General features: G+C 42.7%; 1 protein-coding gene across 3 annotated transcripts in view; it reads left to right on the forward strand.

The window, feature by feature from the left end:
- Positions 1-1,332: 1,332 nt before the first annotated feature.
- DIP2A (disco interacting protein 2 homolog A) overlaps positions 1,333-25,782 on the forward strand; it is a 79,464-nt gene continuing 55,014 nt past the window's right edge. For all 3 annotated transcript variants that reach the window (XM_079767051.1, XM_079767052.1, XM_079767053.1), the window contains exons 1-5: positions 1,333-1,728; positions 12,478-12,549; positions 17,596-17,715; positions 21,854-21,973; positions 23,657-23,866. In XM_079767051.1, coding sequence (XP_079623177.1) covers positions 1,638-1,728; positions 12,478-12,549; positions 17,596-17,715; positions 21,854-21,973; positions 23,657-23,866 — 613 coding nt within the window. In that variant the 5' untranslated portion in view covers positions 1,333-1,637. The remainder of the gene's footprint in view (positions 1,729-12,477; positions 12,550-17,595; positions 17,716-21,853; positions 21,974-23,656; positions 23,867-25,782) is intronic.

The following is a 25,782-nucleotide window of genomic DNA, read 5'->3' on the forward strand; positions in this document are numbered from 1 at the left end:
GGAAAGGATGCCCAAAGGCACTACTGACTACTGGACCCCTAAAAATGTTATGGATGTAACCGGTTCCTGAATTTTGAGAGGGTTTACCTACACAATGTTATTGATGTAATGGAACAACGTAACATTATCCAGGATGTCTAAGTGGTCTTGATGTCTTTGGACTATGAGAGGTAACAGCGTTCAGGCAAAACTGTATCTTTGTTATACCTAAACATGAAATATTTCTGATCTTCTGATAGGGACAGAAAAGAACACACTCATCAAATCAATAGCCACCTACCACATCCAGCACAGAGGCTGCTCTCAGAGCTATGACTTAGTTTAGTTTGCGGTAGTATTATCCTGTTATCTTCCAGGATCCTTCCAATTTCTTCAGGGGTCATGCTGGTGAATTAGATTTTGGGGACTACCACTTTGCATCCTTTGGATCCTTAAAAGTGGCACCAATCCTCTGCCATCTGGATGTGATATTGTTTTATGATCTTGGTAGGTATGGGGTTAGTTTCAGAGGATGCTGCGTGGCCTTTCCTATTGTGATTGCTCTAAACCTACAGGTCAGGGACCCAGTGTGAGTAATGTTAAGTGCCAAGAATGTCAATGCCAATTATTCAGTTAGGGACCGGGGAAATGACCACCAAACGGGTCCACCCTTGCATATGCAGACACACTTCCCGTGTGTATGCGAGGACCAGCTCCTTCAGGATCCTGTGGGCCTTTCTGTTCAGGGTCTGGAGGAAAACAATTAGAAGCTGGGGACGAGATCTGTGGTAGTAGATATGTGTGGGTCAACTGTCCTCGCACTTCCCAAAGTCACCTCATGATCTGAATGGCTGCCGTAGCTCCTTCGTGGTCAGTATTATACCTTCAAAGGCTGTTTTGAAAAGCAATGAGTTACATCAAACCCTGAGGAAAACGCCGGGCCCACACCTCCGCGATTACCCCAGCAGCAATGCAGCGCCAGGACGGTCATTGTGCCCAGGGTGTGCCAGCGGGCTCCCGGGAACCAGAGAAGCTCCGGCAGTGCAGCACACCGTGGTAGGCAGGCTCCCCAGACCCCAGGACCAGGTGTGGAGGCCACTGCAGCCTCGTCCCTAGGGGGTTCCCCGCCAAGATAACTCAGATCCGAAGGAGACTCAGACCCCGCGCAGAGCCTACCGGGAGTAACGCTCTCCCGCTTCTCCCAATAGGAGCTCGGAGCGACCTCGCCGCGTCCTCGGGGCCAATGGGAGAGAGTCATCGGTGTTGCTGGGCGGGCCCGGGACTCCCAGCCCCGCCCGCGACCCGATGCGCACGCGCGCTCCCCTCCCGCCCTTCCCGTCGCGCACGCGCACTCGGCGTAGGTCCCTCTGAGCTGTCGGGGGCGCGCGGGGCGGCGGCCGCGCTTGAGGTGCTGCCAGCGATCGTGCCCGTGCCCGCGCCCGCGCCCGCGCCCGCAGCGGTGCGGAGCCGCTCGGGCCGCGCCCCTGCCCTGCTGTCCGCGCTGCCCTCCGGGCCGATGCGGGTCGCTGGGCTGAGGGGAGCGACGTAGCCGCCGCCTGCGCCGCCGCACGGACCCCGGCCGGACCCTGATCCCGGACCTGCCCGGGCTCGAGCTCGCCTGGCAGTCGCGGGGCGCGTCCCGAGCAGGCGAGGGGGCCATGGCCGACCGCGGGTGCCCGCTGCAGCCGATGCCTCTGCCCGCTGAGGTGCGGGAGAGCCTGGCCGAACTGGAGCTGGAGCTGTCGGAAGGTGAGCGGCCCTGCCGCGGGGCTCCGCCCGGCTCTCACCTCCGACCCGGGACCCCCGCCATGCTTCCCACACCCGGACACCCTGCCCCGCCCCTCACCCCGGACCCGGGACCCCCGCCATGCTTCCCACACCCGGACACCCTGCCCCGCCCCTCACCCCCGACCTGGGACCCCCGCCATGCTTCTCACTCCCGGACACCCTGCCCCGCCCCTCACCCCGGACCCGGGACCCCCTCCATGCTTCCCACACCCGGACACCCTGCCCCGCCCCTCACCCCCGACCTGGGACCCCCGCCATGCTTCCCACACCCGGACACCCTGCCCCGCCCCTCACCCCCGACCTGGGACCCCCGCCATGCTTCTCACTCCCCGACACCCTGCCCCGCCCCTCACCCCCGACCTGGGACCCTCGCCATGCTTCTCACACCCGGACACCCTGCCCCGCCCCTCACCCCGGACCCGGGACCCCCGCCATGCTTCTCACACCCGGACACCCTGCCCCGCCCCTCACCCCGGACCCGGGACCCCCGCCATGCTTCCCACACCCGGACACCCTGCCCCGCCCCTCACCCCCGACCCGGGACCTCCGCCATGCTTCTCACACCCGGACACCCTGACCCGCCCCTCACCCGGGACCCTCGCTTCTCCACTCACCCGGGACCCCCGCCTCGCCCGGCGGTCACCTGGGGTGCTTGCCTGGTCCCTGTCCCTCACACCGGGATCTTTGGGTCCCCGGGCCCCTCCCGGTTTCTCGCAACCGGAGCCCAGACCTTTGGGTGCCCGGCGGGTTGCCTGGGTGGGTTGCCTGACCTCCGGCGCGTGAACCTGGACAGGTGCTGTAGGCGGTGGCTGTCCCAGCCCCAGGCCGCAGGTCTGGGCTTCCCGAGCGAGCATGGCTGTGCCCAGGCAGCGGCCGCCTCCCTGGGAGCCCATTTCCGCCTGCGTGCCTCAGTTTCCTCCCCTGTAAAACCGGGTTAAAACAGCATCTCCCTCTAGGGAGGCACTTATAACGAGGTTGTTAGCCCGTTAATAGAATTTTTAGAAATTAAAAAAAGTTCCATAAGTGGTTTTTTGCTTGTTAAAAAATAGACTGGAGCGATTCTGCTTCAGTGGCGGTGGGTGGCATTATCCATCTGGAGGTTATTGCTCCCCAAACCTGTGTCCTGATGTTCTGCTTGATGTCATTGCTTAAAGAAAAGCATCTAATGTCTGACTTTGTTTCTGAAACTTAAGTGCATTTTCAGTTTTTAGAATTCATAGAAGTTCATAGCCTTAATATTTGTACTTTAGGTTTCAGGGTGATACGTTTCGCAGTGGTTGGGGTAGTGAATTCTTACTACCATCTAATAAATACGCACTGGCTTGTACTAACTCATTTAATCCTGCCAACCTTAGGGAGGTAGGTGCTATTGTTATATTTGTTTCATAGATAATACAACACCTACCTACTTGCAATTGTTTTGAATTCAACATGCAAATTTTTAGAAGTTCTGTGATATGGGACACATTTTTTTTTTATTGCAACTGCAGTAAGAAATGGGTAGAGCCGAAACCGGTTTGGCTCAGTGGATAGAGCGTCGGCCTGCGGACTGAAAGGTCCCAGGTTCGATTCCGGTCAAGGGCATGTACATTGGTTGCCGGCACATCCCCGGTAGGGGGTGTGCAGGAGGCAGCTGGTCGATGTTTCTCTCTCATCGATGTTTCTAGCTCTCTATCCCTCTCCCTTCCTCTCTGTAAAAAATCAATAAAATATATTTTTTTTTAAAAAAAGAAATGGGTAGATTTGAGAATTCTTGGTGATTAGATGCTTTTGGGAAGTCTGAAAAACTCCAATTAGAAATGTTTCTGACAGGAATGATTTGTCGAATTTGTTATAGCTTTTCTTTTTCCTTTTTTTTTTTTGGTTAATCCTCATCTGAGGATTTTTTCTATTGATTTTTAGCGAGAGTGGAAGAGAGAGGGAAAGTCAGAGAAACATCAATGCGAGAGAAACACACCAATTGGTTGCCTCCTGCACCAGGGCCTGGGCTGGGGAGGAGCCTGCAACCAAGGTATGTGCCCTTGACTGGAATTGAACCTGGGACCCTTCAGTCCAGAGGCTGATGCTCTATCCACTGAGCAAAACAGACTAGGGCTTGTTATAGCTTTTCATCAGGGAAAATCATGTCAGTGCAATTTAGATTTTATGCATTTGAAATATGTTTTTGCAGATTGCTCCTAATTTCTGTGTCCATGTATTCGTTATTCTCTAATTTTTTTTTATTTTTATTTTTGTGTGTGTGTATATTTGAGTACTTTCTAGGAGTTGACGGTTAGGTAAGATTAGATCCTTTCCTCAAAGAACTTCATAATTTGTGTGACAGAACACACACAAATTATGTTTTTCAGTGAAAGAAATGCCTCCTGTCTAATGAATCTATTTATACCTTTGTCATTTTAGACATATGTGGATGATTTATACAAAAGTATATATAAGTGGAAAGGAACCTGGAAATGTAGCTTAAGCTGAGGAAGGGGGTGAACAAGGTGTTAAAGGGAAGGGACAGCAGAGTGAAGCTGCAGCCAAGGAGACAGGAGCCCTGGCTTCTGTCCCAGCTCTTCCACTGGCCTGACACCTTTCTTTTGGCCCAAATAGGTCAGTGATTACTTGGATACAGTCATGCTTGGCCTTGCTCCCTGGTGCTTCCACACCTTTGATGCTGGCTTCTTTAGTTTGTGTTGTGATTGTTGTTGACATGGGGCCTCTCTATTGTACTTAAAGATGCCTTGCGATAGGGACTGTGACTTAGGCAGATTTTTGGCATCTTCACACCGTGTCTGGTAAGTGTCCCTGAATTTCCACTGCATTATAACATCTCTTAATCTGGATTTGATTATCTGTAAAAGGAGGTGAACACCTGCCATATTGATGTCCTATAGTTCTTATGAAGATTTAGTCAGATAGCTTATGTGGAAGTTCTTTGAAACTGGTCAGGTTTTATTTATATAATTAAAGGAAGGTGTTAGTAATGAAGCACAGCCCTAAAGCAACTAAAGTTAGTTTTATTATCATTATTTTAATATTTTGATCACATAGAAGTAAAAAGTGGGATTCACTTTGTCCTGGGCCACCTCCTTCCCCCTATTTTTTTTTTTGGGGGGGGAAATAAACTTCTAATTCAGAATAAAATAGTGTCAAATAAGATAACTTCACAGTACTCAGATTTGTCTGAATGATACATTGCTTAAAAGTTAGAGTCGAGCCAGGCCTGCGTGGCTCAGTGGTTGAGTGTCGACCTATGAACCAGGAGGTCATGGTTCCATTCCTGGTCAGGGCATATGCCTGGGTTGTGGGCTCAATCCCCAGTGTGGGGTGTGCAGAAGGCAGCTGATTAATGATTCTCATCATTGATGTTTCTATCTCTCTTCCTCTCCCTTCCTCTCTGAAATCAATAATAATATATATATTTTAAAAAGTTACAGTTGACACTGCTTGGCAGATTGGGAAACTTAACAGACAAAATGCTGCCTACATGGAAGCTGATAGTGATTTTAAAAAAATATATATTTTATTGATTTTTTTTTACAAGAGAGGAAGGGAGAGGGATAGAGAGTTAGAAACATTGATGAGAAACATTAATCAGCTGCCTCCTGCACACCCCCTACTGGGGATGTGCCTGCAACCAAGGTACATGCCCTTGACCGGAATCAAATCTGGGACCCTTCAGTCTGCAGGCCAACAATTTATCCACTGAGCCAAACCGGTTAGGGCCTGATAGTGATTGATCGGTACCTGAACAATCTGGAAAATCCTGCACTACTTTCCCTCAACCTGTACATCAACAGTGACTAGTTGAAAGTATGTTCCTGCCTTTATTATAACTCATATGTGGCCTTGTTCTTCAACATCCTCCCTGGATTCTTGTCATCCACCGTTGTCATTGGGGAAGGTTCTGGTCTTAGAATGCACTGATTTCTACCTATAGGGCAGGTTTGCTGACTTTTGTTAGGGATTCTGAATAAAATAAAGTACAGCTGTGGTCTTGCTCCCTAACTTTCCTTCTTAACTTAGGAGTCTACCTCAAATTAAGATGAGGATGAAGGGTGGAGCTGCACAGAACCCCACTCTTCCTCAGACCCTACCTCACCTGCCGTGAACATACTCAGAAGAATTCACGTATGTGGCTCTTTGAAGCATATTAGATGTCCTTGGATGAAAATGAGGTTATTAGAAGTATAATCTGACTTTTTAGGGGAAAAAAAAAAAAGAATTCCCAAACAATGGGCTTTACTATTCAATTACCTTAGATATACCACAACTAATTTTGGTACTGTACAGTGTCTTGGGGCTATTGCTTCTAAACTGTTTTTAAAATGTGGACAATGGTGCAAGATTTGTTTTTTGGTTTAGTGGCCTGCTGTGGTTTAGAGAGGAAATCCCTACACAATAGGCTACATTTGTCCCACTCCTGTTTCTTTATTGTGGTTAATAGATCTGTTCCCTAGCTTTAACTTTAGTTTTTTGTTTTCCTGCATTCTGATAATACTGGAGCCCCAGGCTGTATAGTGTCAAAGGAAAAGGGGAAAAGCTCTGTGTGTGGGTGTAGAGCAGTGGTTCTCAACCTTTCTAATGCCATGACCCTTTCATACAGTTCCTCATGTTGTGACCCCCAACCATAAAATTATTTTCGTTGCTACTTCATAACTGTAATTTTGCTACTGTTATGAATCGTAATGTAAATATCTGTGTTTTCCGATGGTCTTAGGCGACCCCGCAATACCATCTTATATAACCATAGTACATTATCCAACCATCTCCCATTTTTATTAATTACAAAGAATTATATGCTTATTGTGCTAAAAATTTTAAAAAGTTTAAAAGTGTTTGAAATAAAAAGTGAAATCTGTCTCATGCCTACCCAAAGCCAGATAAACAAATCACTCTTTGGGGTAACCAGTATTAGTGATTTGTTGGGCATCCCTCCAGAATATTTTCTGCATACACATAGATATACACACCTACATGTGTGTAAATATAGTTTTGTTTATTTTTACCAGTTAGACCATTTTGTATATGTATTGTTTTTCAACTTCCTGTTTTTCTCAGTAGGATATCATTATTAATCCATGTGATACCCACATCCCTGCCCCTCAAATAATGGTATTTTGTTGTTGTTGTTAATTCTCACACATTTTTCCATTGATTTTTATAGAGATTGGAAGGGAGAGAGAGGGAGAGAGAGAGAGATGTGAGAGGGACACATTGATTGGTTGCCTCCTACACAAACCCATACCTACTGGGCGGGGAGCAAACCAGACACCCTTTGGTGCACAGGCCCACACTCTCCCACTGAGTCACACTGGCCAGGGCAATAATGGTATTTTTAAAAAATCTATTCTTTATTGATTTCAGAGAGGAAAGGAGAGTGAGAGTGAGCGATAGAAACATCAATGATGAGAATCATTTATCGACTGCCTCCTGCATGCCCCTACTGGGGATTGAGCCCGCAACCTGGGCATATGCCGGACAATAATGGTATTTTTTTAAGAGCCAGCAGTATTCTGTAGCAATTAGGTATGCCAGCATCTTTACTTCTTTCTTATTCCTTTTTTTTTTTTATGGACAAAGGTTTTCTCCCATTATTTGCTATTACTAGTAGTGTTCACTGCCTACCCTTGTTTCTGTGACCTTGAGGAGTTCTTCAACTTTCAAGAGTAGGTTTTGGAAATTATATTGATGGGTTTGGAACTTTTGGTGATATTTACAGTTCTCCATTGGTATCCATGGGGTACTGGTTCCCTTGATATACCGAAGTCCGCAGATGCTCAAGTTCCTTGTATAAAATGGTGCAGTATTTGTATATAGCCTATACACATTTTCCCATATACTTGCAGTCATCTCTAGATTACTTATAATACCTAATACCATGTAAATGCTGTGTAAATACTTTTTATACTGTGTTATTTAGGGAATAATGACAAGGTAAAAAAGTATACATATATAATATAGCTGCAACCATCATAGACCTAACTACATAGTACACAGTAGCAACCACATAACTTTTTTGAATATTTTCCATTAGCTGTTGGTTGAATCTGTGAATGTGGAACCCATGGATATGGAGGGCCAACATGTATTTGGGATTTTGCATTTGTAATCCTGAGTGAGCTTGGTTTGTGACAGTGGAGGTCAACCTGAGGCCACACATTGTATCTCTACTTAGAGCAGTGATTTTCAACCTTTTTCATCTCATGGCACACATAAATTAATTACTAAAATCCTGCAGCACACCAAAAAATACGTTTTTTGCCAATCTGACAAAAAAAAAAAGATATAAAGTAATTTTTTTTATTTTTTTATTTTTTAGAAGAGAGGAAGGGAGAGGGAGAGAGAAACATAGAGATGTGTAAGCAAAACATCTATCGGTTGCCCCCGAATGCTCCCTACCAGGAATCGAGCCAGCAACCTGAGCATATGCCCTGACTTGGGAATCCAACTGGCAACCTTTCACTGCACAGGATGACGCCCAACTAACTGAGCCACACAAGCTAGGGAAAAAGGAGTAATTTTGATTCATTCATACTGGATGGTTATTGTTGTGTTAGTTATCAATTTTTAGCATTTGACAATCTAAGGGAAAAGAGGGTCAGTGCCCTGACTAGTTAGGTATTGCATTTAAAAACAATTCTTGCTCACACCAGTTGAAAATCGCCGACCTAGGGGACTGGTAAAAACAGCTGTTATCCCTCAGACCACCAGAGAAGCTAGTTGTGAGGGTGGGCCCTGGTGTTTTTCCAAAGCCCACCAGGTGCCTGGGAGCTATGGATGTTGGGTCAGGATTACCCCAGTCTGTGCAGTGTATTAGGGAACTTGGCTCTGCTGTTTGCCAGAAAACTTGGATTCAGGTCCCTTTTCTAATAGCCTATTACAGTCATGCACTGCTTAACAACGGGGACCCATTCTGATAAATGTGTCATTATGTGATTTTGTCCTTGTGAGATCATCACAGAGTGTGCTTACACATGCATAGATGGTATACCCTGCCACACCTAGGCTGTGTGGTACCGCTTACTGCTCCTAGGCTACAAGCCTGTACAACCTGTTCTATATAAAACAACGTGCGATTAAATCAGACACAAGAGAAATGATGCAATTAAGAGATGGTAAATATGAGATGTATGAGACTGTTTATCGGCTACTGTTTTACAGTAAACTTTTTCTTTGTAAGTAGAAATAGTACACTCTTAACGATAAAAAGTATAGGGTAGTAAACACATAAACCAGTAACGTAGTTATTTATTATGTATTATGTGCTGTATGCAATTGTATGTGCTATACTTTTATACAACTGGCAGTTCAGGTTTATTTATACACCAGCATCACAACAAACATGGAGCATATTGCCCTACAACTTATGATGTCACTAGGTGATAGGAATATTTCAGCTCCATTATAATCTTTTTTTGTTAATCCTCACCTGAGGATATTTTCCCATTGACTTTTTTTTTTTTTTTTTTTTTTTTTTTAGAGAGAGTGGAAGGGAGGGGGAAAGACAGAGAGAGAAACATCGCTATGAGAGAGACACATTGGTTGGTTGCCTCCCGCACACCCCCCAACCGGGGCTGGGAGTTGAGCCTGCAACGAAGGTGCGTGGCTTTGACCTAAGGTGCGTGGCTTTGACCGGAATCAAACCTGGGACCCTTTCCGCCGACGCTCTATCCATTGGGCCAAACTGGCGAGGGCTCCATTATAATCTTATGGGACTGCCATCATTGACTAAAACACTGTTTTGCAGCTATGACTATAGTCTTGTGTCTGGATTCTATTTTGAAATTCTACTTTGCTCTTTGTGTGGGTGGAAACTTTGCATTCAATGGGGTGTTGAGTTAGTGTGTAAGTTGATATGTGAAAATATAGTAACTGGGTACACATGAAAATGTGTGACTGGTTATGTTCAATTGGTTCAGTTGAAAAAAGAAAAGACAGCTTTCGGGATATCATGAACATCGATATGTTTCATTTCTGAATGCTCTTTGGGTACCTTCATCATACAGATGTTAATTTGAAATGGGAACATAAGAAATTTTCTAGGAAATGAATACTTAATTTTTACATATCCTGTAAAAGCAAATGCTTTGATTTTAAGTAGTGATTTATCAGTTTTAGTTTGTATAGCAGTATTTTTTGTTCATTTAAATTTGTATGTATGTATGTATGTATGTATGTATGTATGTATGTATTTATTGTAGAAAAGCAAGCAAGAATTTATTGACCACAGCAAAAATATATTTAGGACAGTGAAACAAGGAAGGGCATCAAAGGAGCAACAAGAGAGCCTAGGCTGGGCTGTTTTGGCTCACTGGCAAGTCAGAGAAAAGGGGGCCTTGGAGACGAGTTCAGGGGGTTAGCCCAGGACTAGCTGCAGCTGCCCATTGCTCCCCTGGTTACAAGCCTCATGGGGTCCCTTAGAAGTTAGGGGATGTATGCCTGTGGGGGAAGGAGAGGGGAAAGGAAATGGCATGGATCTGCTCCTTGGAGGGAGAGTGCCCCTGTTACATATTTTTATATATTCCAGAGGAAACATTTTTTTAGTAGATATTGCTTTAAAAAATATTTGTGCTTTAAAGTTGTTCGCAAGTTGAAATATAGTAAGTGAAATTATACAATCATATCCTGGATCTGATCAGCGTCTGTAAGTGTCAAATGAGTGGGTAGGACAAGGACAATGTACCCCAAGGCCACTGCAGTCATCAGTGGATTGTGTGCTCATTGTGAATAGGTTGATGTTAAAATGGAGTGTTTAGAGAAAAATATAGGCAGTAGAATGAGATAATATACCATTCAGGTAAAGTAAAAATACATGGACACATGGCAATATACATTCTGTAGAACATTCAAATTAAAAGCCACTAAATGGCCAAAGCCGGTTTGGCTCAGTGGATAGAGCGTCGGCCTGTGGACTCAGGGGTCCCGGGTTCGATTCCGGTCAGGGGCGTGTACCTTGGTTGCGGGCACGTCCCCAGTGGGGGGTGTGCGGGAGGCGGCTGATCGATGTTTCTCGCTCATTGATGTTTCTAGCTCTCTGTCCCTCTCTCTTCCTCTCTGTGAAAAATCAATAAAATATTTAAAAAAAAAGCCACTAAATGCAATGGAATAGTTTTCTGTGGCGGGGTTAGGGGAATAGTGGGGGCAGAAGGGTAAATAAAAGGAAGGATATATGAAATAACTTGAGGAAGGCCTGACTGAATGAGCTGTGGTCAAAGCAGAAGATCTGTGCAAGATTAGGGGGCTCTTCAGGCCACAGGCTATTTGTTGTAGCCTGACCCGTCTCAGAGCAACTGCCTGCTTGGTGGTCAGGATCCAGCGCGTCCCTGACCTCAGACTCATCTTCTATAGGATGGTATATTAATGTCTACCCAGTGGCTTTCAGTGAGGCTTAATTTAGATGGAAAAGGTGTTGGTCTTTTGACACAACAAATCCTGCAGTCAAGAGTTTATCTAAAGGAAATACTTGTGAAGCACGCAGTAATAGCACCCTGACAGCTTTGGGGTGAGAAGGGTGGAGTGAGAGGGCAGAGAAGTGGGGAGAGGAAGGCTTGCAAAACACTATAAGCTTTCTATTGAAGACAGTTCACCCAAAGAACAAGCTGCTAATGGAACTTGTAATACATATTTCTGGTCTAAATAAAGTCTCCAAAACATGACAGATCCACTACGAACACTCAAGTTCTGTCTGGGAAACCATGTGGTGTGTTTAGATTGAAAATTGTGTTTCCTATCTTGTTCCTGGTTGGTTTAATTCACTTTTAGGCTGTTCTTCTTTATAGTGTATCAGAACAGCAGTTTCTTTTCCTGAGTCCTTACCAGGGACACCCCATGGCTATTAGGGTTCATTTCCTGTGCCCCTTATACCAGTGCTTCCACATCTTGAACCTGTGCAGGAATCGCTGTGGGGGATGGGTTCTTGGTAAAATACACGTTTGGATTCTGTCAATCTGGGGCATCGCCTCAGAATCTGCATTTTTGACAAAGCTCCTGGGGATACTGAACATAATTTAAAAAATATGTATATTTTATTGATTTTTTTACAGAGAGGAAGGGAGAGGGAAAGAGAGTTAGAAACATCGATCAGCTGCCTCTTGCACACCTCCAACTGGGGATGTGCCCGCAAGCAAGGTACATGCCCTTGACCGGAATCGAACCTGGGACCTTTCAGTCTGCAGGCCGACGCTCTATCCACTGAGCCAAACCGGTTAGGGCTGAACATAATTTTTAAAAGTTAATTTATTATTTACATACAGCAAAATTCACCCTTTCTGGTGTGTAATTCTCTAAGTTTTTTACAAACAAGGTCATGGAACAACCACCATAATCAAAAGAGAACAGCTTCATTATCCCCCAAAATTCTCTAGTCCTCCTTTGTAGTCAGCCTTTCCTTCACTCCCATCCCCTGGCAGTCCCACTGTCTGTTCTCTGTCTTATAGTTTTATCTTTTCCAGAATGTCATGTAAGTGGTATTTTGAGCCTGGCTTCTTCACTTAGCAATATGCATATAAGAGCTATCTAAATTATTCTATGTATGAATAGTTTGTTCTTTTTTATTGCTAAATAGTATTTCATTGTGTGGGTGTGTCATGGTTTGTTTATCTAATCACCAGGTGAAGGACATTAGTGTTTCCAGTTTTTCCATTATGAATTAATCTTTAATTAAAATATTTTGGAACTTTAGAATAAAGTGGGTCATATAATTATTTTTCATCATTGTTTTAGGTGACATCACTCAGAAAGGATATGAAAAGAAAAGGGCAAAGCTGCTTGCACGTTTCATACCACTTATTCAAGGTAAGTTCAATACACTCAATTTTGTATCAATTATATTGTCTCATAAAACTTGGTTTTAGAACTTAACATTGGTATGTTTCCTATTTTTCCTGTGTTTCCTATTAAGAAGGTCTGGGTGAATAATGTGTCTAATATTAAATAATAAGATCCAAAGGCATAGATTACAATTTACAGCTCTGGTTTGGTATAGATCTCATTCCCAAATAAGATTTATTTTATTTTCATGAATATAGAACAGATTATTTTTATGATTATAGTAAGGAACATTTTCTTACTTAGGTTTGAAACAAGTATTGTAAAGATGTCAGTTCTTCCCACCTGAGATTGACCTGTAGAGTCAGCACATTCATCATTTCATCAGATTTTTGTGTGGGTGTGTATGTAATTTAACAAGCTAATTCTAAAATTTATATACAAATTTAAAGGGCCAAGGGATTCAAAATATGCTCAAAAGAGAAGAATGAGGTGGGAAGATTTGCCCTATCAGGTATGAAGAATGGATGTCAAGCATTCATTCATCAGTAAGACAGCATGACTTGGTACAAAGGTGGACAGCTGGATGAACAGAGCAGAACATGGAACTCAGGCACAGATGTGCATGTGGCGGACCAGGTTTATGCTAAAGACAGCATTGCAGGTCATGATGCTGGCTTAGTTTCTTAGCATGTGTGAAACACACATCATTGGACACAAAAATCAGTTCCAGTTTATGATAGGCCTTCATGTGAGAGGCAAATACTATAGCACCTTTAGGAGATCATATAGGAAATTGTCACCATCTCGAGATTGGAAGGATTTCTTAAGCCACTAAAACTACCAAAAAGCCGCAACCATAAAGTAAAATATTAGTAAATTGAACTCCGTTAAAATTAAGAATTTTATTTTCTCAAAAATTATCATGAAGAGATTACAGACAAGCCACTGAATGGAAGAAGAGAAGTGTAACACAAATAACTAAAAGCAGCATTGTCCGAAAGAATTTTCTGGGATAATGGAAGTGTTCTGAGGCTATAGTGTCCACTGTACTGAATACTAGCCACATAGAACTCTGAGAAATGTGCAATATGGCTAGTAGTGGGAGACTGAATTTTTAATTTAATTTTAATTAATTTAAAAGTAACCAGAAAGTTATCCAACATGATTAAAATAGAAAGAGCCCAGTAGGAAAATGGGCTGAAGACTTGAGTAAGCATTTCGTAAGAGGGGACCCTAATGGTCAGTGAGCAAACAAAAGGGGCTCAACCTCAGCAAAAATCAGACATGCCAATTAAAGCCTAACCTACATCTGATTGTTGGAGAGGTTTCAGATGGTGGGAGTATGGACAGCTGGTGTTACCTGGTAAAGTTGAAGAAGTCATAGGTAATCAGCAATTCTCCTTCAGGTACACAAGTGCCCTCGAGAAACTTTGAATGTTTGCACTTGTGTTTGCCTGTGCACAAGAGTGTATGTTGTATCCTTCAACTGCCAATAACTCGAATACTAACCAACAGAATTCATATAGGGGAAAGCTGAAGACCTACATATATCAGAAAGGATGAAGCCCATAAACATATGGGGGAGGGGAGTAAAAGAAACCACTGCAAAGGAAAATGGGCAGTATAAGTTAAAAACATGCCAAACTGCACTATTTTGGAACCTTTATGTAGTTGGTAAATAAAGACAAGAAGTTTTCATTGAAGTCAGCATGCGGCTTCATTGTGGAGTGAGACTTCAGGGTATCCTGAGACACGAGTGTTTATTTCTTTTTTTCTTTTGTTTTAAATCTTTATTTCAGGCTTCTTGACTAAAATTTTTTTTTCTTTATTGATTAAGGTATTACATATGTGTCCTTATCCCCCCAACCAATACGATTGTTACATTGATTGTTTCCTTATAATAATTTTAAAATTGAAAACTTTATGACAGCTATATCAGTGTGATATATTTTACAGTCAGCAACAAAAAGAATAGTGAGGAGTCTCTTTATATTCTGACACTCATTCCTCCAAAATAAAACAAAAACAACCTCTCTGTAAAATTCGAATTTAAGGAAATGATGGAAGCATTTGACAGCCCATTTGCAAACATCGACAGCTGCCTTCACACTGGGTGATCACATACTGTAGCGTTTCCATCCCATGCAGGGTGAGACAGGAATGCTCACTGTGCCCATTCTTAGGCCACTTTGTTTAGTGGCCACTGCCAGTGTGGTGCAATGGGAAACAAAACAGGATAAACATCTTCAGTTACAGATGGTGTTATGGTATACCTTGAAAACTCAGGTGACTGCTTATTAACTATTAGAATTAGTAAGAGTTTTGGATTTGATATAAGGTAGATATGTAAGAATCTATAGCTTTTCTCTGCAGGATTTTTGTTAATGAAAAAAAAACTACTTATAATGGCAATGAACTTTCAATTGCTTATTAATACATTTATCAAGGAAGCCACAAAACCTATATTGGGGTCATAAAATTTATTTGAAAGAAATAACCAAGACACTAAAATAGAAGAAACACCAATGTCCTAAATGGAAAAATGTAATATTATAAAATAGGCAGTTTCCAAATTAATGTGTGAACATAATGTAGGCCAGCCTGATTCCGCACCCCCCTTTCCAGTCCCCTCATACTTGATTGGAAATAATAACCCATTTGAAGGAGGAAAGTTCTGAGAGTAGCCAATACATTTTTGAAAAGGAATACAGAGAGAAAGAACTGGCCCTCAAGATGCTAAACCTGACTGTGTGTACTTAGTTGTCACAACAGGAGGGTCTTGGTGCAGGGGGTACAAGAAAATCAGTGGAAGAGAAAGGGGTCTAGCAATGACTCAGGAGCATTCAAAGTGGGGAGGCAACAGAGCTGGGATCCTCTTCCTCTCCATTGTTAGTCAACATAGACTTCAGAAGGACTATCACTCTATATTATGAGATACTATAAAATTCAGGAGAACATTTCAATAACCTTTGAGTGGAGGTTACAAGATAGGAGACCTAGACGTTGGGAAGAAAAAGAAAAACTGGTATAATTGGTTCCCTAGAAATGAAAATATTTCAAAATGACTGAGCTGCCTACCACCAGCTCAGTGCAGGGCAGTATCCCCAGCTGAACAGGGCTTCCTGCAGTTCTTTTGAGGGGCTTATTAGCTGGGTGAAACGAATAGAAATTCAGATCAGAGGAAATATGAATGGGCAATAAGCATTATGTTCAACTTCAGCAGTAGATAGGGAAATGTAATTTAAAGTGAATAATTTTTTTCCTATCAGCTTGGCAAAATTCTAAAACTTTTTATAGCATGCATTGCTAACAAGGATGTGGGGAAATGATACTTTCATACATTGCTGTGAGAGTGCGAATTGCTGTAATCTTTTTGGAAAGTTACCTCTTGATATCTGTTAAAATAAAAAATATACCTATTCTGTTATCCATTAATTTCTCAATGGGTTTTGTATCTTTGTTGAATAAATGAATCTATCTGAAAAAATCAGAGTGCCCATAATTTGGAATGTAAGTCTAAGGATGTCCATTTGCATGTACATCAGTTTGCAACACACCTGTTTATAATACACAGCACATCAAGTTCTGTGCATTCTCAATTCCAATATGAAAGTAAAGTAATTTTATTCAACCACAAGAAACAAAGCCAGTAGCAATACTGGTTAGTTTGCTATGGATGCACATGTATATGTGTGTGTATGTGTGTACATGGATGGTCAAATTCTGAAGAGCTAAACATTGATTTCCAGAGGGGTTCCCATTTTTAGCACTAATAACTGACACCCAAAAATGTAGACTTGAAACCAACAGTGACAGCCTCTTTCTGCTCACATCTGCAGTTTGGCTGGGCTGGAGGGCATCTGCATCCTGTCCACAGAGCCAGAGCCTGTATACTGGGGGCTCCCCAGTCACAGCTGTGGTGTCGGTGCTGGGAGACTCGGGGCCAAGCACAGTGCTCCTGTGCTGCCTCTATCCCCTTCTGTCCCCCTTTGTTCTCTCATGTCTCCTTTTCGTGTTGTCACCGAGAGGACACGTTGACACAGGTAGCATGTGTCGCTTTTCATGACTGGCCTCGGAAGTTATGTAACATCACTCCTGCTACACTGTGTCCGTTGGGTAGTCACTGACTACCAGGGTCCAAGGCAGGGATAGACTGCCTCTTTTCTGGGAGCAATAAGGACTGGAGGAGCCAGTAGGACTGAAATCCTGCTGGCTATTTTTATGAGACATTTTGAACCAAAGGCTAAATTAAGCTGATTATTTTGATGATGCACAATTGAAGGCTTTTCTTTGTGCTGTTCTCAAATATCAGCAAATGAGGACTCAGATAACACCAGGGGTTTTGTTTAATGACCCTGCACACTTGTACCCCATTCCTTGACTCATCACACGGTGTCCTGAGGACCTATGTGGTCAGGGGCGGTGGACATGAGAGCTATGGGCCTGGCCATGAGTGTAGAGAGCCATCAGCATGTTGGGTGTGGAGACATGGAGCATGGGTTGAGGCAGTTGGGCCTGAGTCTGAGCACTGTGGTCTGCTGTTATCATTGTCATCTGTGCCTCTCTCTTCTCTTTCTCCACCAATCCACTTATTTTCTGCCTGTGTCTAAGGATGACTGGTGACATTCATGATTGTTTAGTGGGCTGTTTCTCACTGAGTGTACTGATACCATGGACAGTATCAGGAAAACTGACTCAGGTCATTTCAGATTCAGGAAATGTTTATGGTGCAGAAATACGCTTCAAAGGACCTTTTCTAGAGAGTCTGCCTGAGCAGCTGCATGTGTGGTGCTTACGGGGCTCAGGATTGGGCTGTGTGATGATCATCTTTCTTGCGAATGGTGGATGATGACATAAACCTGGGCTGGCTGATGTGAGAAAAGAGCTGGAAGTGGGCATTCATGGCTTCCCCTTGATCTCCTGACTTGGTCTTTAGGGTGCAAGGGCCAACACAGGGTGCGTGTGCTCAAATAATTATTTTTGGTATAGTGTGTGCTGTTTAAAATGGGCTTTTCCACAATTGGAAAAGCAAATGGTGTCACAAGACATACCTATAAAATTGTGTTTCAGGAGTGGACGCATCCCTTCAAGCAGAGCCTAGGATCCCCGGGCCCTCACAAACGATGGCTGCAGCACCTAAGCAGCAGAAGCCACGGCCCACCAACTCACGGGATGAGCGCTTCCGGTCAGGTAGGGACCAGAGGCAGCAGACCTCCACTCTCCACTCTAAGTCTTTGGGTTATTTCTTTCTTGCTAAAAATGTCTGCTGAAGAAATAATTTTCACTTGAATGATAGACATATGAAAAGATGCTCAACAGCACTAGTCATCAGAGAAATACAAATTAAAATTACAATGAGATATCACCTCACACCTGTCAGAATGCTTATCATCAATAAATCCACAAACAGCAAGTGTTGGCAAGGATATGGAGAAAATGGTACTGTTGTGCACTGTTGGTGGAAATGCAAAAAATTAAAAATGGAACTACCTTATAACCCAGTGATTCTACTTCTGGGTATATATCTGAAGAAACCCAAAACACTAATTCAGCAAAATATATGCATCCCTGTGTTTATTGCAGTGTTATTTACAATAGCCACAAAATGGAAGCAACCCAAGTGCCCATCAGTAGATGAGTGGATAAAGAAGTGGTATATAGCTGAAACCGGTTTGGCTCAGTGGATAGAGCATCAGTCTGCGGACTGAAAGGTCCCAGGTTCGATTCCGGTCAAGGGCATGTACCTTGGTTGTGGGCACGTCCCCAGTGGGGGATGTGCAGGAGGCAGCTGGTCGATGTTTCTCACTCATCGATGTTTCTAGCTTTCTATCCCTCTCCCTTCCTCTCTGTAAAAAATCAATAAAAATATATTATATATAAAAAAAAGAAGTGGTATATATTATTACTCAGCCATAAAAAAGGAATGAAATTTTGTCATTTGCAACAGCATGGATGGACATAGAAAGTATTATGCTAAGTGAAATAAGTCAGTCAGGGAAAGACAAATACCATGTGATTTCACTTATATGTGGAATCTAAAGAACAGAATAAATGAACAAACAAAATCAAAACAGACTCATGGACACAGAGAGCAGACTGATAGTTGCCGGGAGATGGAGGGATTGGGGGACTGGGTGTAAAAGATGAAGGGATTAAGAAATACAAAGTGGTAGAATCAAAATAGTCACAGGGATGTACAGCCTAGGGATTATAGTAACTATGTATGGTATCAGGCGGGTACTGGAAAATTCCAGGGGAGTGCTTTGTAACATATATGATTGTCTAGCCAATATGCTGTACCCCTGAAACTAATACAAAATAATATTGCATGTAAATTATATGGAAAATAAAATTTAAAAAAATTTTTAAATGGCCATTTTGTCTTAAGAATATCTAAAAAGAGCATTAACATTTTAAATGTTATATTAATAAGGATGTGTGATGAAGGGATTTGAGAAACTTATGATCAGATAATTTCTTACCAATTTAATATAAAAAACTGTCACACTGATAATTGTTCTTTTCTGATAATCCTATATAATAAAGAGCTAATATGCAAATGGTCGTCATGCCCTCACACCATCAGACACTCAACACTGGGGAGAGAGGAATGGGGACCAGCCAGGCACAAATGAACTTGTGAGAGAGGAATGGGGACCAGCCAGGCACAAATGAGCTCGCGAGAGAGGAATGGGGACCAGCCAGGCTGCAGCCCAGGAGAGGGACAAGCCTCCCGCCCCGCAGTCCCGGGCACCTGTGGCTTTGGCCCGGGTGAAGCCGGCCTGGGTCCTGGGGGCTTGTGACCGACCAGAGGAGGTAATCCTGGGTCCTGGTTGTGGGGTGAGACAGAGGCAGTTAGGGGCGATCAGGCCAGCACGGGAGCAGTTAGGGGAGATCAGGCAGGCAGGTAGAGGTGGTTAGGGGCGATCAGGCAGGCAGAAAGGCGAGTAGTTAGGAGCCAGCGGTCCTGGATTGCGAGAGGCAGTCAGACATCCCCCGAGGGGTCCCAGATTGGAGAGGGTGCAGGTCGGGCTGAGGGACATCCCCCCCACCCCATGTATGAATTTCGTGAACCGGGCTTCTAGTATATATATATAATACATGTAGTATAAAGTATTACACCTAGTGTAAAGACAATAATAAAAATCACCTGAAGTCTCTGAATCCCAAGACAACTGCTCTCACCATTTCACTGAATACCATCTTCAGCCCTGTAGTCAAATATATGCACACACATGTATATAGTCCATGAATGGGATCACATAAAGGATCTCGTTGCCCTTCCTGTCTTCCTTATTTCCCTGTCCCCATTCTCCCCACCATTCATTCCCATGTAACTGTTAATGTTAATAAACTTTTTTCTGCCCTTGTGAACTTTATTTTAGTTCTGATTATTTACTTGATTATAAGACCTTTATCATAAATAAGGTTTGCTAATATTTTCTCCAAAGCTTTGTATTGTCTTTGCATTCTCTTAAAGTGGCTTTTGAAGAGCAAAAGTTTTTAATCTTAATGAGATTTAACTTATCAATTATTTTAAGTGGATAGTGCTTTTGTTCTTATATCTAAGACATCTTTGCCTAATCCAGGGTCATAAAGATTCTCACCTGTGTTTTCTTCTAAAAGTTTTATCAGTTTAATGTTTTACCTTTAGGCCTATAATCTATACTTTAGTTATTATTCATATGAGTTCAAGGTATGGATCAAAGCTTATTTTTTGCATGTGGATATCCAATTTGTGGAGCATATACTGTCTGTTCTTTGTCTAAAAGCAGTCACACATGCACAGGTGGCTGTGTTTCTGGACTCTGTTCTGTTTATGGATGTATTCGTCCATCTTTATGGAAAACCATGCTCTTAATGATTGTAGCTTAATACTAATTGTTGAAATCAGTAGTGTTAGTCCTCCAAGTTTGTTCCTTGTTTTTGATCCCATGATTGTAATGTGTCTTTCTTCCTCTGGAACTTTTAATATTTTTCTCTTTATCACTGATTTTGAGTGATTTGATTATGATGTGTCTTGGTGTAGTTTTCCTTATGTTTATTGTGCTTTGTTGAGTTTCTTGGATCTGTTGGTTTAGACCTCTGTTGTGTTGATATTGTTTAGATTTTTAGTTCTGGGTTATTTTACCTGTTTTTGTTTGTTTCTAAGATACTAATCAAGTTTAAAGTGTGTGCTCAGTCTTCTGTATCTATTGTATGGGCTCCTGGATTTGTTTCCCTCAAGCACCTTCTTCTCTACAAGAGTAATGTCCCTCTATTTTTTGATCCTTCAAGATAATTTACTCTTTCTCTGAGAGCTTTTAGAATTATCTTGTTGCCTTTGATGTTTGTAAAATTTTTTTAGTATGTTTAGGTGTGAATTTTTCATCTTTTTTTATTAGCACTTTATCAGCCATTTCATTGTAAGGTTTTTAATTTTTTTCTACTTTTTATTTTTTTAATCCTAACCCAAGGACATTTTTTCCATTGACTTTTTAGAGTGAGGGGGAAAGAAAGGAGGGAGAGAGAGAGAAGAAAGAGAAACATTCATGTTAAGAGAGAGACATCAATTGGTTGCCTCCTGCACCTGTCCCAACAGGGGCCAGGGACAAACCTGCAACCAAGGTACTTCTTGTTCGGTAATTGAACCTGAGACCTTTTGGTCCAAGGGCTGATGCTCTAACCATTGAGAAAAACTGGCCAGGGCTTAAATATTTAAAAAACACCTTGTTGGAGAAAAAATTTAACTGTACGAAAGTGGTCTCATGCACTTTTTAAAAAATTACTATTATTTTTAAATTCTCACCCAAGAATATTTTCCATTGATTTTTAGAGAGAGTGGAAGAGAGAGGGAAAGACAGAGAGAAACACATCGATTGGTTGCCTCCTGCATGAACCCCGACCACGGCTGGGAAGGAGCCTGCAACCGAGGTGTGTGCCCTGACCGGAACCCAGGACCCTTTGGTCTGCAGGCCGACGCTCTGTCCACTGAACCCAACTGGGTAGGGCTGTCATGCACTTCTTTTTGTCCTTAGTATGTTTCTCTAGAGGAGCAGGGTAAATCGTTTAGAGTAGTTTATGCTGACTACTAGAGACATATTTAAGTTCATTGGTTTGATCTTATTTTCAATTTTGGGAATTTCTTTTTTATTTAGTTTTCATTTATAACTGTGAAAAATAATTATATGGTTCTGAAGTCAAATCTACAAACAAAGCAATATTTAAAGAAACCTAGGATAACATGTGGGACCCATGAGTAGGTACACTCAATGAAAACCATGAAACTTAATTTTGTTACTTCATAACCAATATTATAAAAAGTGTTTTTACTGCTTTTTCTATATAGATGTTCACACTGAAGCCGTGCAAGCAGCTTTGGCCAAATACAAAGAGAGGAAGGTGCCTCTGCCTTCGAAAAGACGGTCTATCCTTGTGCATTCATCTGTGGAAACCTGCACCCCACCAGGTACTGATAAATCTGGGTCAGGAATGGCCCACAGGTTTTTCTCATACTTGGTGTCATAACTTCATTTCCCAATGAGTTGGAATATCCTTCTGACCTATAGTATAGAGCTGAAAAATTGAAGATTAAGTGTTTGTATATATATTTTTTACCTGAAAATTTGTGGTATACACAGTATGGCTCTTACCCAGATGGATAATTGCTTTCTACAAGACATTTTGTGTAGATTTTAGTTGTGTGTGTGTGTTTTTTAAATAGAGATTTTCTTTTCTTTTTTAAAAAAATATATTTTATTGATTTTTTATAGAGAGGAAAGGAGAGGGATAGAGAGTTAGAAACATTGATGAGAGAGAAACATCAATCAGCTGCCTCCTGCACACCTCCCACTGGGGATGTGCCTGCAACCAAGGTACATGCCCTTGACCAGAATCGAACCTGGGACCTTTCAGTCCGCAGGCCGACACTCTATCCACTGAGCCAAACCGGTTGGCTTGTTTTTTTTACTAAGATGGTATTTATGTTCTTTAAGGAAGAGATGAACCTAAAATGAGTACTCAGTGGAATGCAAGGGTTTCCTGGATTAAAAATTTTTAAATTATTCACTCATTTACTGTGTTGTTACCAGGCCATAAATGGGAGAGTAGAAGGCTATCTAGAGGGTTTTTAAATTTTACTTTGTTGTTACTACGATTAGAAATGAAACCTTTAAATGGAGTTTCTCTTTGTCAGTGATGTTTTTTAAGCTTCCTATTAAACTATCCCATGGTGTTGGTTTAATGACTTCATATTCATGTACTTCTGTTGCCTATGTTATTATGTAAGTCCTGAAACTGGTGACTAAAAGCCAAACACCAGATTCACAAGATAATTTAGTGGTTCTGATAATGTTTACTTGATAAAAAAGGAAAAGTTTTTACTGTTGAAAAAAATCTTAGACATGGCTGTCAAATTATTCTTTTTACTAAGTATAATTATAGATACTACCCAGTTTTTGAAGAACTTTAAAATAATTGTGAAACCTATAATAAAATGCAGTTATGAAGACTTGATAGACCCTTATTCCCAGTTAATTTTATTGATTGAAGCAGTTGTTTTGGGGAAGGAATTCTTTCCAGAGCTCATTCCTACCGTGCAAGCATGTCAAACTCGCGGCTAGCAGGCTGCATGCCTTGTTTATGTAACATGCTTGTGATGCAGGTGAATAGGGTAAGGCCTGGAGGTGTGTAGGCTGCAGCCTCCACAGTCCCTCACCTCAGGAGGTGAGCTCAACCTTCCCTGTGGGGTGCCCAGCCATGTGAAGGTGGTGTGGGGCTTGGAGTGGACGTCCTTTAGCAGCACTGTATGTTCACAGAGCACCTGGAGTCTCCTTTGATATTTGGGACACCACCAAGGAATGTGCTGAAGCCATTTAGGAATTGAGACTGCCTTCACTCCCAGTGTATTGTGTCCTGAGACTAAGTCCTCTGGGAGAAGCTGGGGTCATGAAGCCAGCTTTCCCAGGTAGGGTCCTGTGGGTTTTACAGTTGGTTGATGCAGGCCCTTCTAGATTGAGGGTGACCTTTGAGATGACCCCTTGGCCATGTGTGGGTACAGCGCAGGCTGGGAGGCCTGAGTGCCAGTGTGGGACCCTGCCCTCCTTGGTGACCCATACCTACATCATGCCTGTCGTCATTATTTTAACCACAGACACGTCGTCTGCCTCAGAAGATGAGGGCTCTTTACGGCGACCCGGGCGACTTACCTCCACTCCGCTCCAGAGCCATTCCAGCGTCGAGCCCTGGCTCGACCGGGTCATTCAGGGCTCCTCCACCTCATCCTCCGCATCTTCCACCTCATCTCACCCGGGAGGGAGACCTGCCGCCGCACTCGCAGGCCTCGTGGCCCACACCCACATAGGTTAGTAACAGCTGCTGTGGCCCCTCTAGGACAGGGGTACCTCTACACTCATCAAGACCCACCTTCTATTTTTCATCTGGAAAATGGCTTTTGGTAACAAAAGAGGTTCTTGATGCTTCTGTGGTTTAGTGATCACAGATACAATGACCTGTGGGCCTTCCGAGAGAAGTGCATGGTGTTTCTTGATGTGTGCCTCCTCCTGCTCTGGAGGGTGGGCTGGCACAGGTGGCTGGTGCAGGGTGGATGGTCAGTTAGGTGTGACTGTGGTTGTCCCTGATGGTCACCCTTGGCCTGCAACCTAGACATTGCCACCGCTTTTGCTCTTTACTTGTGTGCATAGCTGGGGTCCATGAGCTTGGGAGGTCCAGGTTAAACAACCCCTCAACCTGAATAGGGATGTCAGTCAAGGATAAGTCATAAAGATCCATAGAACTTTTCCAAATCATTCAGTCTTTAAAAAGTATTATCGTAACCCCTGTTTTGTAGATGTGGAGTGGGGACAGAAAGTTAGGTTGATAACCGACCTGAGATTGCATAGCTGGCTTAGTGTTGAAGCCAGGCTGACAGTTTTCTTGATTTCTTTTTATTTTCTTTACTGTTAGATACTGTTCTGCTAACACTGAAACGGTGCACCTATGACAGGCTGGTATTTTCAGTGGGGTCATAGCGGACAGGTTCTGGGCTCCGGTGTTGAGCTTTTTCATGTAAAATCTTGGCCAAATGACTGGACTGAGAATAAATGGTTGGCTGGATTGGAAGTAAATTGGATGTTTTAAGTGGCCGACAGCTTTAGTCTCACCATCCTCTGTGGGCACGGCACTGAGTCTCTTCATTTTAAAATTTGTTGCATCAGTGCATGAAGCACGTTTCTGTTGAGCATGTCTCTTCTATTGTGATGTGAGTCTTAGATGAGAACTCACATGCCACACTGTGCTTCCAGTACACAGAGACCACTGGGTGACAGGGCAACTGTCAGGGCTGCCCCAGGGCAGCATGTTTCAGGAGAAAAGATCCCTTTGGCAAACAGCCCGCCCAGATTGTTTTGGTAGCTTTCCTGGGTGTCCTACCAATGGCCACTGGTTACTGCCCACCTTTCCTCAAGGCGATTGACAGTGGATAGCTTGAAAAATAGTTTTTGCATTGTTGTATTAAAAAATTGCCCACAGGTCAGAATGTTTAGCCAGGCAGCCTTCAACTTTCCAGTTGTGGGTCTTTCAACAAAGCATTTGGCTGTAAGTGTGTTTGAGTGAGATGTTTTCATTCTCGGAGAGGCTCTGATTGTGAAGATTCATGAGGTGAATTCATCACCTCTCAATGAGGACTCCTGGCCTCTGCTAGTGTAGCTGAGCCTGTCTGTCTCCCACCCCCCTTGCTTGACTTTGCATATACACTGTGATTAATTCTAGTAACTTCTAAAAATTTTAACTTAGGCTCTGTTTGATACCATACTGTGATTATAGCCTTCATATGCTATATGTTTACTGGGTATAGTTGCTTGAATTTCTGAATGTGAAAATACTCAATTTCTCTCTCTTTATTATAAAAATCATCCTTTGTTTTAGTGTCCAACACTAAATTGAATTCTTCAATTTAGGTTAAGAAAAGAAATACAGAAAGAACAAGAATATTTAGATAAAAAAATTTGAGGTAGCATATATTAGGTAAAGATAATTTTAAAAATGTATTATTTTCAATATTGGATTAAGGAAATCAAATACAGAAAACATTTGGACACAAATATAAATACATATATTTAAAAGGTACTTTTAGTTATAATAGTTAATTTGATTTTTAATGTAGTTTGCTTACTTTTATGCAACTATTTTATTTATTATTTAATAATGGTTCTTTATTATTAAAAGTATTACATTTGTCCCCTTTTCCTCCCTATTGACCCTCCTCCTATGCCTCTGTCC

The sequence above is a fragment of the Cnephaeus nilssonii genome (assembly GCF_951640355.1).
Source record: "Cnephaeus nilssonii genome assembly, chromosome: 3".
Lineage (NCBI taxonomy): Eukaryota > Metazoa > Chordata > Mammalia > Chiroptera > Vespertilionidae > Cnephaeus > Cnephaeus nilssonii.